The following is a 17,512-nucleotide window of genomic DNA, read 5'->3' on the forward strand; positions in this document are numbered from 1 at the left end:
TGTGAAGCTCCTAGCATTCAAGTCTGAAAAAGACAGACTGTTAGAGCTGTCCCAGCAAAACTCCACTGCAAAACCATGGTAGCACAAACACATCTCCATTAGCCACACCAGCAGATTTTACCCAATCGTGTTCCTAACATCTTCTTTTTACTTGTACTTGAATTAATCCTGTTCTTGGTAGACAACAGCTACTTTTTGCTTTCTGAACGTTCTCAGGCCATGGGACTGTTGATTCTTATTAAATGTACAGCTGCAGAAAAAAACCCCAAAACAGAGTATCATGGCCATTTCTAAAATCATATTACACCAGAATGGCTCATTTATAAAACTAAGTTGAGGACAGGTAAGATTATGCGCACTTTACTTTGGTCACTAAACTTGATTATTTAAAGAAATTAAATATTCCCATTTTTGGGATGAAGTTTTTTTGAAGCCTCAGGATACAACCATTCAGGCAAGTCTGGTGCATATTCAGATACTGGGTTATCTTCTGCTGTTTTGCCTACCAGTGTTTTGGCAAATACTAAATTTCTAATCTGTAAATCTAATGTAAGTAATACTGAGCTGGTGGGCTCACTACCAGATGTAGTAGCACCAACATGGCTCCACCAAGTAGCTTTAGCAGAATAGTTTCCCCTAATCCTTTTCCTACCTCATAGCAGACCTCTTTCTATTATTATTATTATTTGATCATTGTTGCATTCCTGAAACTGGACTCTACCTGCCCTGGATTTTTGAGAAGTTTATTATGTGGAACAAAGAGGCAAAGTGTGCTTGTTTCTGAAGTCACAGAATGAACAGAATAAATAGCAGATTGTTCAATTTATTAAAATGTCACTGTATACAAATACTAAGTCATTTCTGCACCGCACTCTTTCAGGGAAAGTAAACCACTCCCCTTTTTCAATGGTGGTGGTATTACCTGAGATGCCTCTGTTCCTAAATTTGATATCAAAATTAGTAATGAACATCTATGTTTAAACATTAACAGTGGTCTTAGCACTACTAAGTACCCAGTGAAGCAGGATATGTGAAGCTCCTAGCATTCAAGTCTGAAAACTTTGGGTTCATAATGGATTTTCTGGATATATATACTGCAGGTGAAATAAAAGCCTTATGGCAAGTGTTACTGATGTTTTAGCTTTGAATGTTATACAGGTCCATGTCTTTCCTGTTAACTCCTCTCTTCTTTAAGGTTCTGTGCAGTTTGCACTGTTGGTGTTTGTAGTTCTAGTTTGATTTACAGTCATTTCTATATTGATTTATACCACCCTGCCTCTCCCTCGGAATGAAGCTGTTCTTGCAACACTACCTGCCAACAGCCATGACTGGAGACAGCCCATCACCTTAGGGACTAAATCCCCTCTCACCTGCATTAGTTGCACCTACCAAAAATCCCTCTCACATTTAAAATAGAGCTCAGGCCAAGTACACCCAGCTGGTGTTTCCAAGGGCCTGACTAGTTCTCAGCTTCACCAGTGCAACTACCCTGACACAGACAGGATGCAGGATCAGGATGCAACCAGCAAAGCCTAAATTCCTAGGAAGTCATTCCCTTGTTTCAACCCACAAGGTCCCTCTACTCTAAAGAATTTCTGAGTTAATTTATAAACAGGAAATGCATCTACCCGGGTTTTTTATGTTCTACCAGCATACAAGCTACTAACACAACATATTTTCCTCTAATATTTGATCTGCTCATAGTCTCTTCACCCTAAACATTTCCTTTACAGTTACTTGGTCACTAATAACCACAGATCTCCTCCAAAGCAAAGCATAAAACTCTTCAGTTGTCACAAACCAATGCTGCAAGCTAACAGCTGTCACAGCAGTGTAAAGGTTGGTTTATCAACAAAGTGGCTTGATGATATACATAAACATACAAGTAATTAATCTGAGACCCTCTCCAGGATCCAAGCCAGAGATGAGAGTAAAATCGATCTCTAAGTTGAAAACTATTGCAAAATTACCTCTGCAAGATACAACTTTCTGAAATACATACCTATTTATACTGCTGTTACAGCTGGTGATCATATTTTACAATTAATAAAACCTGGCCAAGAAATAAGTATCTAAAAAGATGTTCTCCATATTTTTGCAGACCCTAGGAAAAGGTCACTCCTACATCAGACAGGTCACAGAATTGACCTTCCTTGTGCTACTGGCAAGAGAAGGAGAGATCCAGAACCACAACAGTGCTGGGGATATTATATCCCACACAGACTCACATGATCCACACAACTTGCAACACAACTTTAAAGAGTCAAATCCATAAAAAAAATTCAGAAAAGCACTTGATGCAGAGCTGAATGGTTTAAAGATGTGTTGTCTTGTATTCTGTACAAAGGCAGGAACCTTGTACCTGTTTGTGCAACCTAGGTATGGTGCTAGAATAGCAGGAGGAGGAATAAGGTTCCTAGATTGCACGTGTTTGCAAAGAGGAACCTTCTCTGCGAGGCCTGGGTCACCCTGCATTACTGTCAAAAATGCACTAATACTACTTTTCAGTTACAGAATGGCATCCCCATTCCCTTCTCCTTCACAGAAAAGAGAGACCCTCTTCCCATCTTGTAGTCCACATTGCAAAATAGCAGAATAGCAAAAATATTTTAAATGTCTTTTATCACCTAAGGTGGAGAACATTCCTTCTAGATCTCAAATTTGGTGACAAGTATCATCTTCAGCATAAGGATCCAGATAGTCAGTAAACTGACAGAATTATCTCTGCTACCTCTTGAATCCATTTGTCCCCATCAGTATCTGACCTCCAGCAGCAGCCAGTAGCCATTCCTGACAAGAGAACAGCTTTCTCCCTGTTGTCCTAGAAAATGTACATCCAGAAGTCAAGTTTGATGTAGGGGGAAAATATCCACCCTAAGTGCCTTGGTAAAGGCTCAAGCTTGAGTTTGTAACAGCTGTCAGGGTTGCAGGATGGCCTATTCCCTGAATCATTCCAGAAATCAGCCCCTAGAGGCATTGTTAGCTTTAATTTACAATAAAACAATCTGAAAAGCAGTCTCGGGTGGGACGACTGGAAACGTGAGAGGAATACTAAAAAGTGAAAACCAAGCAAGCTTGCAAGCAATTAATAACAAGGAGATTGTATTTGTTTTGTAAATAAACAGCAAATTAAATCCCTGTACACTGGAATAAAACGTGCACCTGGTGTCTGGGGAACAGGGCACTGGGATTGCTGTGTGTCAGGCCATGGACCTGATGCTGAACCAGCTGCATCAGTGCATGAGGTTCATCCTGATCATCCTACATACCAGTAGCTCAAACTCTCACTCTTGGTGGGGAGAAAGCATGACACCTTTGTATCACTGATATGTAGCACCAGGTCAGGAACCTACAAATGACAGAAATCTTCATCAGCAAAGCATTTCACATCTGTCACTAAGCTACAGCAGGGAGAAGGACACAACCAGCATCTTGTCTCTCAGACCTGTGATGGCAGTCATCCTATCTTCTGTGATGGCAGATCCTAATTTCTGTTTTGGGGAATAAAGGGCATCGTGGCCACCTGATCTACTCTTCCCTGTGATTCTACAGAACCATATAAAAGATTTTTCAAAACATTTTCAATGTTGTTTTTCTTATAATTGTATTCATGAGATATAATTCTATGCTTCAAGCTTCTGACAGAATTTTCTAAAAATCCTCCTGGTATAACATCATGATACACCATCACGCAGAGGCCCTATAATTAAATTATTCATTTAATGAGCTTAGTTGCTAAACTACACACAGTGGTTTGAAGGAAGAAACACAAAATGTTATGAATAAGGGTAAATTACACTGTATTTTCCCCTGCAGCTGCTGCAGATACCTGGAATTGTTCTCCACACCACTACTTTGCATTAAGTCAAACCACTGTCACTAGGCTGTTTTGTGGGTACTTGCTGCTAACTCACCCCAGGCTTCCCAGTCTGTTCAAGGGGAGGTGTAATGATTCACTGAACAAAGCACCAACATCAGCGACTAAACTAGAACCCAGCAAAGCTCACACAGCAACCTCAGTCACCATTCACAGCAGTGTTGCTGCTGGTGGTGGAGAGAAAATATTTTCTCCACCGAGGGAACATCAACTATGCACAAGTAGAGCCAATAACTGCAGCAGAGCAGGCTGCAGATTCCAGCCTGTGCACCAGCTGAGCTCCTCAGCCTTTCCAAAAGCCAGTCAGAAATGAAGAACTAGATAGTTTTGCTAGAATTTTAACTGCTTTCTGTTCGAATCTCTTCTAAATTCTAAAACTCTCACAGGCTCTTCAGACGCCAAGGAAGCTCTTTAGCAGATTCAAGTCTGTAGTCTAGAGCATAATGTTGCTACTCTGTTTTTAACAGTGAGCTGGGCATCACACTACTTTCAACATAAAGCAAACCTTATACTTCAGAGATGCACTAAGAAATCTCTTTTCCATTCTGCATGTTTTCTTTTTCTATCATCTCTGCCTTGAGTTTCACCTGTACGTATAACATTGTTCTCTGAGGCTTAAAACAACCTTTTCTGTGAGCCAGAGATAAACAAACCTAATACTCTTTTTTTAAGAAGCCCTTAACATAAGGGTTATTGAGTTATTGAGGTAAGTATGAGTAACATTCCAGTAAAATATTTACAGGGGAAAGCAAGGAAACAAAACCAGTATCTGTAAGTTACAGAACTGATTTTTTTTAAAAAAAAACAAAACAACTTAGTTTTTTAACAAATAAAAGAATATAAAAAAAATGTGTATGAACAGAACTAAAGATAAATGTTAAAAACCCACAGGCATTTGAACAAAATAAAAATCTAAATGGTAACATAAAAAACCCAAACAACCAAACCCCAAGCACATACTTAGTTCACATACTAAACACACATACAGTAAGAGTTACAAATCACTTACTCACACATTTTTAATCTACTACTATTATTGCTGTAACTGTTTATGTCAGTTAATAAGCAGTAAGTTCATTTTCTTCATTCCAAAACATCATGGCAAATAATGCTTTGGGAAATAAAAAGTCAAAGGTAAGACTGAAATGTCAGAAGTAGCACAGAAGTAATTTCTTTTAAACCAGGAAAGAGAGTTCCCTCGTAAGATTTATTAAGATTAAACACTTAAGGAGTGTTTAATGACCTGATTAAACACATTCAGATAAATCATGCTATTGCCTCTCCAAGGGTTTCAAGCTTAAAGTCCTACCTTTCACATCCTCATCTTCAATGGTGGTGTTGGAACTCTCTGTTGATTCCTGTTGAGAAGTAAATATAAGTAGAACGTATGAAACAAGCCCAGCTCATTCACATGCCTTTGAAAAGGACTGTTAGTTACAGAGATCATGCAAAGCCTTGAAGCAGGGTGGGATGTAAACCACAAACAAATGGTCACACACATGGATTAAGACAATTCCACCTGAAACTGATGTAAAATATTGCCATTCTCTACAGTAGGGAACAGAAATACATTTCCTGCTAATGCTTTTACTTCACAGGAATGTATGGGAAACTTTTTTGTCTATTTATTTATTTATCATCCAACTGTACTAAGACCATCTGAAACGTTACATGAATTACCTCAGCCAAGTGGGAGAGCTTGCCATTTTAAGCTTAGTGATTAAACCAACTGTGCAAAATAAGTCATCCCATTCCAACTTTTAAATGTGCAGACTTCTGCATGCTACAATTCAAAACTGTTTTTCTGCTCATATAACTTAGGCAATGTATGTTAAAGCAAAGTCTCCCAGTGATTTTAATGATACTGGATCAGATTCTGTCATTTTTATACTGTTTTTTGTGCTAAAAAAACTTGTGAAGCAGAGGGAGGATTGATAAATATATGATAACGACTTTGACAAACTAAGGTAACTTTGTAGTAGTGTTCTTCAACCAACCAGCCATGCAGAGGAATGACTCATCTACCAGTTTATACTTCAGCCATCACACTGTTAAAAAGGCAAGATTATTGTATGTCAGGCTTCCATGAATTACCAGAAACATGAAATATTACAGGCAAATGCAACAGGGAACTGTCAAATCTAATAGGTACACAGTTTTAGAGGGCCAGAAAGCTTTTACATTTGATTATTATTTTTTTTTTAACCTATATACTTTCATGAAAAGTACAATAAATTATTATTATATTATTATTAATTCACAGCCCAATAGCAAGAAGGATTAATTGGTCTATTTTTACCTGAGAGCCAGAAGATAGGACTGGCATTGTATTTAACTCTTTTGTTTAACAACTAATGAACTAACGGTAAATTTGACAGTGCCCTTTATTTACTGTGTCCTCGTGAGGCTGAGCCAAAAGAAGGTTCAAAATGGTTAATGCATTAAAAAACCTTAAAAAACAAAACATATGTGCATCCATAAATAAAACTACATGAATTAATTCACACACAAACAAAACCAAACAAGTCACCATGCTCTTCCTGAACTGGATGGTGTTAGACGGTTCACTCTACACAGATGTATCATGCTCTATCACTTAAAATATTAGATAAAAGTACTTGTAAGAACACAAAACCCCCACACAAATACAAGTTGTGAACACCATGCACAAGCTCACACGGCAGATGTAGCCGGTACTATTGAAGCATCCACTCCAGTTGCCATACTACAACGATCAGTCTTTCAGACAAATTTAGGAGCAACTCTCCGCATTAAGTGGTTTGCTTGTTTGCTGTGACCTTTTGGGACATTAAGTATCTCAATTGCTATGATTAGAAAGTCAAGTAGATGTAGTCATGCCAATATTTTATCTGGGTTTTCTGGTCTTTAGTGGACTTCAGCGCTAAAGATTAGGCTAGTGTTTCAGATACAGGCTGGTTGGTGCCTGTGAGTCTAAACTTGGGGGGCTGAGAAAGTAGTAACATGAAAAGAAAAGCTCTGTGTTCAACAGATGCAAGGCATGTAAAGGGATGGGACACACAAGCACAACACACACCATCAGCACTTTCATGCTTGAGAAATGCCTGCATGCGTTATTTGTTTCACTCGGATCCAATCCTTCCCATAGGAAATAACCACAAGTTGTTAAGAATAGATAAATGAAATGTCAGTTCTTTTAAGTCAACACTGTGAGAAACAGTGAGATATTTGCTGTAGGGTAAATTCTTTCCAGGAAACCTAGTAACATGTGTTATATGTAAATGATGATATTTCCTGGCCCTTTTCAAGTCCATGCATGAAAAAAAAAACCAAAACACATTTTAGGAATCAACTGCCAAACGTTAACAGCACAATACACAAGAGAAAGAAAAGAGGATGAAGAAAACATATAAAAATAATTAAAAATAAAAAAGTCTTTATCACTTGAAACGTTAAAATGTTTTTGAAACTGCTCAGTGATGTTATGGAAGAAAACCAAAGTCCTGTGCAAAAGACACGTCACAACACAGTGTGGGAGCATGCTGAGGAGCAGCAGATGGGACAAACTGGAATGACCTCTTTATCTAAGGTGACCGCTGCACAGAAAACTCGTCAGTGTCATCTCACCACACTCTGAGAACAGCATTCTTTGGTTTTACTTAGACTGCAGCAGCACTTTTTGGCTGAAACGAGAGAGGACCCCCCTGCTCCCCAGGCCTGGCTGCACAGGGGACTGAGCTCAGCCGAGAGCCGCCCGCGCCCCGCGAGCTGCGGCAGCTCAGCAACCAGCGGGACACGCGGAGCAGGTGAACACAGAAACAGGCTCAAGAGACACGGGGGGTAACAGACTCAAGAATGAGGATTTCCTTGATAAGAGCCCTATTTTGCTGTGGAAGAGTGGATGAAATGTGTGGTGTGGAAAAGGAAGATGGAGTTGATTCTTTCTGAATACCTTATTTCCATCAGGGTTGTGGATTACTGTAGTTTGGGGCTCCTGAGCGAGAACAAAATAAAGAGAAAAAGAGTTCCCATTGGTAAATACATTCTCATTAGTGTGAGGGAGTGCAAGAAGAGCCAGCTCACAAATGCTGAACACTGACAAGAGCTAAAACAAATGTTAACTGTTGCCAGAGGATGAAAACTGGATGTCTGTAATACAGATTTCCTCAACAGCAAGCCAGCAAAAAAAAAAAGAAAAAAGACCATCTCACCTAATGCAGCAGCATGCAGAGACCTTATTCAGGACCAATGTACACAGGGCTTTGAAGCTCTGGAGACCTGCAGAGGCTCTTTGGCACTATGGGTTTTGTGTGTCTGAGCCAGGCCAGACAACGAGGCCAGATATCACCTCTTTTCTTGAAGCACGTTTGCTTGTATTAGTATTAAATGATTAAATAAAGATACGGATGAATCCCTAAGGATTAAGGATGAATTTATTACCTCTAGGCACTGCCATGTTTTGGGAGGCATCGATTAATACCAATTGCTGCCTTGGCAGAGCAGCATAAAAGTGAGTGAGATGAGATCTTTGTGTGATTTAAAAGTGTAATTTCCACAAATCCTTTTCCCTTCAAAACCAAGAGAGTAGTATTTACAAAGGCAGCCAGCCAGCACACTTTTAGAGTGGATTATTGTGCATGGCAATGAACAGACTGCCACATCCTCATGCATGAAACCCATTAAGTGGTCCTTAGAAATGACTGAGCAGTGTATGACCTAGTGCCAGTATAGTGCCAGTCCCACAAAAAGAAACCCATAAAACTCAAGAGGGAAAATGTCTCCCCACATGTGCGAATTACCCACATTTCCAAAGCTATATATGCAAGCCTATGGGAACAATACCATAAAATTAGGTACGTATGCACTGGCATTTATATTTGTGAACCCTGTGACACATGTATGCCTAAGAAACAGGAGCTACTAATAAAAGCAAGACTGCAATAGAAACGTTCATGAGCAGCACTCTGATTAGTAATACGTTCCTAGCAGAGCTTATTAATGAGTAATGTCTCCTACAGATTTAAATGTAAGAGAAACAAGCAAAACTGTTTAACACTAGATGCCTCTTGATCCCAGTGAAAACTTGCAAAGTCCTGTTGAGTTTGAGGAAATATGGAATGAAAATCTGAATAAGGTCTATGTTATGGTTGCCTAGCAATAATCCTGTTACTGTCCTTGATATGAATACTCATATTAAGACAAAGCAGAGAAAATAAGACAGCGTTTTGTTTTCTGGGTTTTCTTTTTTGGTGCGAAAGGTTAGCATTTAAAAGATGGAAACAGTCATCAGGCAAAGAGCCAAGAGCAACACAAAATGCATTCTACTCACTTTCTGGCACAGCATGCAGAAAACTCCACTACAGTTACAAATGCTACGACTCTACCGCATCCAGCTTCCACGTAACATTTTCTATTAATAACCACTCTCTAATGGACTTCCTCACCAAAAAAAGAAAGCGTCATTCAAACAAAAAGTTTTTTTCAAAAAAACCCCTGTTTTTAGAAAGCAAACGTATGAAAAAGCCAAAAGGAAGGAGGAACAGACAGAAGACAGTCAAAGACTTCAAGACAGCATGAGAAGGAAGATTCCAGGTATACCAGCGCCGGGGTAGGAATATTTTCCTTGGGGCTGGTTACCACGTTGGTTTTGTTGTTTATCTGTAGGTATGCAGAAAATAGAAACAGACAGGCCTTAGAACTCGCAGCAGCACCGTATCTATATCTCTCTGTATAGAACATCTATATACAGATATAGATATCTATATATAGATATAGATATGGAAATAAAGAATCACAGAAAGATGAACTTCTGAACCTGCAGGAGCACCACCAGTAGCTCTGGCAGCTGAGCTCCCAGCATTCTAGCTACAGGCCTGCAGAGGCACTGAGTGAAGGTCAATAGACAGTAGAGGTAAGGTCAGCCGTGACACTTCAACCAGCAGAGAGCCTTTGAGCAGCAGCTAATCACAGATTAATGAATTAATATGGGCTTGAAGAACGTCCTAAATAGCCATGGCAATTTCTTGACATCAAACAGTACTGAACAATTGTGCCTGGTCTTCCTTTATTTACCTATCGCTACCCTCAAGAACATTTGACTATTCATAGCTCTCCAGCAAGCCTTAGATTTCTTCTATTGGCTTCTGGGAACAGATTTGAATAAATAAAACTTGTTCCAGGTCTGTATAAATACAACTGATGCTAGAAAGAGCCCGGTGCCCCTTTAGCTTATTTTTGGTCTTATTTGAGACAAAAATAATTGACAGCTGTGAATTTTTTTTAAATTTTTTTTTTTCAGTCTCAAGAGTCCTGCTGTGACTGCCTTTCAATTTTTGGCATTATAACCTGAAAGTGTAAGGTTTCATACTATAGTATCTGTTCTCTTGCTCCACAAATCAGTACAGATATGCTTAACTGTACATGTAGGTCATCACATTAATTCCTAAGCTTAGCACAGTACTACACCTTTATGTGACTTTTGGCTTTTACTTATACAAAATTTTAATTAAAATTAAGTTTAAAGGTATCTGATTCTTTAAATCCATTTTCAAGATTCAGCTTTCATAAATAGCATGGTATGAAAAAAAACAGCAATAGTAAAAATAATGTACCGAGCCAGTTTTACATGCACGAAGAAGCAAGATTGTAGTAGTTTGAAATATGTATTTTTTTTTTTCTCTAACAATAATTAGGAAAAAAATATTACGTACATTTTGGTCATGTCTAATTTTAACAAGAGCAGTCCGAAGCAGCATGCAGAGCTGGGTGTATATATTGTCTGGAAAGACCTTGATTCACCAAAAAAAATGTTCCACTGAACCTTCCAGTCATAGTAACTAGTAATAAAAGTGCAAAAGAAAGGAAAAAACTCCAAGGTTTTTCCATGGATGGATTTTTGTAAAAATGTAATTAATTTCTTCATCTAAACTAAAAACTTAACATTTTTGGGGGGGTCAAAATTTGAAAGCCTTTCTAAGGCAATTAGAAAATAGTGATATGCTAAGCAACATGTATGAAAAGGCATGAAGAAAGTGGAAGGTCCTAGAACAGTGGCCCAAACCAAGCTGAGCATGAAGCATCTGACTCCTGATTTCAACTTCCTGATGACTCTGTCATCTCAGCTGCAGTGCTCGGGTTCTCAGCCCTGCAGTCTAACGTTTCAGTTCAGCCTGTGCCAAGGGCTTTGCTAAATTCCAGCCTTCAGGAGTTAGCACCGCTGGGGGAACTCGTTGAATGTCACGTCCTCAGCACTTTGCGATGATGTACTTTGGTACAGACCTGGCAGCTGTTGATTGAAAGAATTAAGCCTGCATCTGAACTGAACCTGATTTAGGATGTGTCTAGATTGTGGAAATGTCAACAAGATTTCCGTTATTACAGACTTCAAGTTTCCTCACCTTAACCACCATTGAACTGGCTTTGAAGAATATAAAGCAGTCTCATTAGTTAATGTGAAGGGACCTTATTTCGACACTAAATGTTATTGAGTAATATTTGTGATAGGAACCAATCTCCTGTATAGAATAAAAATAATTTTCTTGGATTTAAGATTAAAGCTCACAGCACTCTACAGCAGGAGGACGAGAAACAGGGTGGTTTTTTTTAAACAATGGTCTTTCAACAGAAATTGTCATGAAGAGAAAATATGGCCATTATTGAGTGCCAAGTGTTTAGTTTATGCCCCAACTTGGCCTAATTATTGTCAAATAAATTTCATATATCGATTCACAATTACAGGCATAAATTGCAGGGGTGCCTGAAGTCAAGGCAAGGGGAGAATAAATACCTTTGTGCCTAAAGGCATTCATGGGGAGACATACCTCTTAGCAAGTATTTTATGTATCAACTAACTTTCTACCATACTTATGGGACAGTGAGATGGGCAAAACCCGAACTCCTTACTCAGGAAAAAACTTTTTAAAAAGAACACCAACCAGTTCAGTAAATGAAAGTTCTATAGGAGAACTGTGGAATAATAAGAACATGTACAGTGCTGCTTGACAACATACTAAATCATCCAAAAGTCACACATCAAGTTATATAACTACAAGTTAATATTTTTATGATGGTATAGTCATAGTAGGAACAGAAAGGCACTAACAAAAGGCAAAAAGACATAAAGCTAAAACATGAGGAAAGAAATGAAGATTTCACCAGATTTCATTCAGTCCTATTCAGTAGTAGCTTAATAAAAAAACCAAAATAAAATCAAGTGCTACGTCCAAAAAACGCTTGTTGTTGAATGCATAATTAAACCAGGTTAATCAAATTTCAATTCCAATTTTGCCTGAGTAAGGAGAGCAGGCTTGGGTCCATACTCCCTTGGTGAAAGTCCTATAAAAATAAACAATATCCATCACAGCTACTGCTGAAAACTGCAAGAAATAGATTCAGAACTTCTCAGTAAGATATTAAGAATACAGCATTTATTAGGAAAAGCAGAAAGAGAGAAAGTAATTCAAAATAAAGTTGTTTCTTCTGTGTAAGAACTGGGTAAAACCCTTTGAAACTCCAGAAAGAAAACAGCACTTTCTCTCTCTCACGGAATGTATACATGTGCTTTTATTAATATATCATGGAAATGTAGAATACCAGGGTGGAAGGGACCTCAAGGATCATCTGGTCCAAACTTTCTTGGCAAAAGCACAGTCTATAGGAGCACACATGGCATAGTTTGCACCCATTTTTAACAGCAAAGGGAAATGATTCTAAGAGGAGTGAAATATTTTCATACAAAGAAGTTATTCTGATGCTGAATTGTGCTTAAGCTTAATTGTGCTTGTGACCTATTTGTAGTGAAGGAGCACTTTTATACTAATGCATTGCTTGTCCAGAGCCATTCTCCTAGGTCTGATAGCACCACAGTATGGACACAAATGCTCCCAACAGGTGGGCATGACTGTAAACTCATTAGTGGCCTTTTATCAATGTATTATAACAATATTTTAAGAAACATAATCACAGAATTGTCAGAGTTGAAAGGGACCTCTAGAGATCATAACTCCTCTGCTAAAGCAGGATTGCCTGCAGCACATTGCACAGGATTGCATCCAGGCAGGTTTTGAACATCTCCAGAAAAGGAGACTTCACAAAATCTGCATCTTGGGACTTAATCTTTCGCCTGGTACTTCTGTAGCAAAAAGTGAAAGCACACTTCCCATTTGGGACACTAGAAGTATCCCCACTGTACCTTTCTGGTGACCCTCATCCAGAGGCTGCTGCCACTAATCCTCTGTCACTGAAATTCTATGTTTCCCCAAAGAACAGACTATTTACCTGTGTAACTACATGTCTGCTCAGACCTGGCCAGCAATCTTTGCTTTTCAAGGAGAGTTGTACTTCCCAGGGAAAGGTTGGGATGAGGGATATTTGTGTCCTTTTTAATGGCAGCAGCAACAGGCACTGGCTGGGACATCCCACCCCAGCTGATCATCAGGAGCATCTCAGAAATCCGATTCAAAACCATAATAAAGAGGAATAGTGTTAAGTTGCTTTGTGGGATCACAGAGGGCAAAGGAAGGCAATATTGTGGAGTACACTGGGAAGGAAGAAAAGTTATTAAGACTCACTCTCAGCTGGGACATCTGGTGACTAAGCTCTGAGCTGGGAAGGAAGTGAGCTGGGAAACAGGGTATGGAAAGGCTGGGAAATTGTGGGGTTTTTTACTCCTGAGCATTTAGCATGACATCTTGGTCTACAGTGGCTCAATTAAAGTGATACTGTTTCACTGTGTAATGTACTTCGTGTTATATTTCATGACATGAATGCTATTAGCTTTTATATAAGGAGGTTTTCAAAATTAACAGAAGGCTGTTGTAAGATTACTATTTTGTTCTTACTTTTATTTACTAAAAACAGCTGCATTGGCCAATGTTACATCTACTTTTTTTTTTTTTGTTGTTTTCATATGTCCCTGGGTTAAAAAAAAATAATTAAAAAACCCCAACTTGCTTGAAAGAACTGCAGAACAATTCACTGTGGATGGCATATAGCAACTGCAGGCTTAAAATTCACAAGGTGGTCCTTTCAAGTCTTGCAGCTTCTCACAGTATGTCAACAGAAGTAAATACAACTGCTGATTTCTAATTGTGAACGTTTCACAGGAGGAAAAAAAAAATAAAGATCTGTCGATAAAGATCCTCACCATCATCTGAACACTCGAACTGGACTTCCTTTTCTGAATTGACCAGTCAGAGAGAAAGGAAAAGAAGAAAATGTGACTGGTTGGATTTGCAGTACCAATGCATGGAGTACAGTATATTTCTGGTTTGGCTTTTCTTTTTCTTTTTAAATAAGAAAAAGCTTAATCTGTAGGAAGGGGTGGAAAAATGCTATGCATTATATAGTATCTCAGTAACAGAAATGACAAAAAATAGACTTCCCCAGATGTAAATTTACTCCCTTTGCTCCACATGACCCTGCAGACAAACAGCAGACACATAAAATGTGCTGAAAACCCAAGTATCAAATCCCAACAAATGTAACTTAGGCAAAATTTTGGCAACAATTTCTTCCAGCATTATAATCAAAATTGAGATATAACAAATACCATCATAGACCTGTAGGAGGAATGATATTTATTTCAAAAGGAAAAGCTGGTCAGACAGTGTACATAACATTTATGTATTTGATAACAAAAGTTGTTAAGGGTTTTCCCCAGAAATGACAGAACAGTAGTGCATGTGTGCTTCTCCACATAACTAGGACGTTTACCACTTGGCAGTGAGAAGCAGTGAAACCATATCATTCTCACTTCCTTTAAAGTCAGTTTCCTGATTTTTTTGATAGGAAAAGTGTGGGAGAACAGGAACAAATATCCTATGAATCTCACATTCAAGAATAAAATGTTTTGTTAGAGTAAAAAAAATTATACAGAAAATTAAAATTCAGGTCAAAGACACACTTCTGAGTTAACAAAGAGAACAGAGGAGTATTTTTTTAATAATATAAGGAAAGCTTGAGGTGCTTATTTCAGTCTTCAGAAGACCTCCAAGAAAAGAAATTAAATACTTTTCATTGCTGAGTTATTTTTTTTGTTTTTGTTTTTGTTTTGGTGTTGTTTTGTTTTTGTGGGGTTTTTTTCTGGCTGTTTTTCAAAGTATTTATCCAAAACTTTAATTTATGAAGCATCTCTCCTCCTGCAGGATCTGTTGACACCAGAATATGAGCTCTAAATCACGTATGAAAGCTGCCAAAATGTTCCATTCTCAGTAAGGTCTATTAGTCAGGAAGAGCTGATTTGTTGTGATAGTAAACCCCTCCAGTTCTGCCAAACATAGCAAGTACATCTGGCAGAATACACCTCATGTGGAGCCAAGCCTACCAGTAAACTCTGGGACTTCCATGAATTCTAACAAAAAGTCAAGGGGAAACATGGAGGCAACAGAACTGCAGATAAACACTGATACCTAAAAAGCTAAAATGCCCACCACCAAACCATTATTTATTTATATTTATGGACCAATTAGTAACAGAATTAATTACACAATCATACTTCATTAAAGTAGCAAAAAACCATTTTCTTCAGTAGTTTTCTATCTTCTACTTATTAAAATGACTCCTTTTCAAATATTTATTTTAGTTCATTTTTTAAGCTTCACCTGCTAACTTTAATCACTTCAAATATACAGTAAGAAGCACTTATTAGCAAAGTCTAGAAAGGAAAGAAATTACAAGAACCAGTTCTAAAAACTGCTACAGATAGGGGGTGACTAATCAAACGTATTTCAAAGCAGATGTTTAACCTACCTTAACTCCATCCGGCTTTTTCAGTAAACTCTTGGCTGCTGTAAAATGAGACAAATCATTTTAGTGTCAGGTGGTTGCCACTGAGGTCAACCAGCTGTGCCAGCAAACCCCCATTGCCTCCCAACTGCAGATACATTTTCAGCTTCTATTTCCTCCTTCTGTTGCTCTCAGTATAGGAAATGAAGTATTTAAGAACTACAAAGACTTAAGAACATCAGGTATTTCTTTAGCTGCTGATGAAAGCTGTACTTACAGAAGGACAGCCCTCCTTGGGTGGCACAGAGGAAATGGAAGCAGGGCGAGTGTGAAAGCAGCAGCTTTGGCTATATTAATTTTTTTAGCTGCAAGATGCTTACAGTTGTTGATTGGGGTAGTTTGATGTGACTTTGAAAAGTGTTCTGATGGCAGGGACTTTGACCGGGTGTTTCTAGAGCCCACTGGCATCTTAATGACACTGTTAGTGTGACAGTGACATACAAGTAACCACTACCAGATCAATGAGGTACCTAAAGAGCACACTGGGGCACAGTGCAATCTATTCCACCTAATGGAAAAGCAAACTGGGTTCTTGAAAAGCACCTCTGGGCAATGGCTCTTTGGGGGTTTCTAACTATGACAGCATCAGTCACTCTGCCTGAAAGGTGAGGAAATTTAGAAATAAGGAAGAGCAATCTGGTAGAGAAGTGTTGCTTTGGAAGGGTGTTTCCTGGGAGGTAATAATAACACGTGGCAGGCTTTTCTTCAACTTCTCATTAAGGAAACCTGCTATTTTCTGAATCAAGTTCCATACTAATCTAAGCTCTTCAAAGTGGTGGGGACCACTTTGCTGTAAATAATATCCAAGGCTTGAAATTCTACCACTTAAACCTAGCAACAAGAATGAGGCCAAATCATTCCAAATGACTATATCTGGAGGGCTAATGTGCAACTCCGTACACCACAGCTCTGCATCTGACAAGACTTACAGCAGAAACACAGGCTGGGTGATCTATCACATTCCAATAAACTATTCACTAAAGCTTAAATGCTTTGTGAGTCACTGCCAAAGACTTGAAGAAGTATAAATTATAAGCCAAGCCTGGAGCTTTTTGGTTTTGGTGTTGTTTATGACCCAGTCTTCCTATCAGAGGGTTTATCATGACTTGGATTACCAGAAAGTGCTGTTCTATAGAGGTTGTTTTGCTTAGAAGTAGGAAGGCTTTTTGAAAGGGAAATGCTGCAGCTAACAACCTGGCATCATCAAAGAGAGACTGTCCTGCCACGGAGCTACCATCCTTACCAACACCTTTCCCTTTTAACCAAAAAAAAACAACCCACAATGGGAGTTTGCAAGTCTAAGGTTGCTCAGACTAGCTGAGGATACTGGAGTTACTGAGTAGGGGGGTTAAACCTGAAATTAATTTTTGTATTTGTGGCTTATTCTCCAGCTGTATCTACGTTAAGTGCTCATTTAGCTCCATCTGGTTCAGAGTACAGAAATGTAAGATCACCTTGTAAACTGTATAGAAATAACTGATGTCCATTATTCTGTTGTTTGCATTAAAAAACTGGAAAGTGATGCCGGGTTAATGTTTATTATTTCATTAATATATCAAGCCTTCAAATGGAGTTTATTAATTATGGACATCAGCCAGCACTACCATTAAAACTCTCACAAGGCCCATGATTACAGCTAAAATGAACAAAAAAAGATAATTGCCTGTGTTATGCAACAGGACCATCACATGTTTCTATTTACAGAACCATGTAACTTAATATTAAAAATAAATTGGTTTACATAGATTTTTGAGACAGGACACATCCTTTTGCAATGTGTGCTTACAGGACCTGATGCAACACAGCCATCAGATTTTACACAACCACAAATATTGGGGGCACTCTACTAACTTCAGAAATTTATGTAGGGAA

General features: G+C 38.5%; 1 protein-coding gene across 1 annotated transcript in view; it reads right to left on the reverse strand.

Annotated features, from left to right (window-relative positions):
- The window catches only part of CAMK2D (calcium/calmodulin-dependent protein kinase II delta), a 144,890-nt gene that overhangs the window by 14,702 nt on the left and 112,676 nt on the right, over positions 1-17,512 (reverse strand). The window contains exons 12-13 of the mRNA XM_010002853.1: positions 15,605-15,642; positions 5,187-5,235 (exon numbers count right to left, since the gene is read on the reverse strand). Coding sequence (XP_010001155.1) covers positions 5,187-5,235; positions 15,605-15,642 — 87 coding nt within the window. The remainder of the gene's footprint in view (positions 1-5,186; positions 5,236-15,604; positions 15,643-17,512) is intronic.

Source organism: Chaetura pelagica, unplaced genomic scaffold (genome assembly GCF_000747805.2).
Source record: "Chaetura pelagica isolate M959 unplaced genomic scaffold, ChaPel_1.0 scaffold1098, whole genome shotgun sequence".
Taxonomy (NCBI): Eukaryota; Metazoa; Chordata; class Aves; order Apodiformes; family Apodidae; genus Chaetura; species Chaetura pelagica.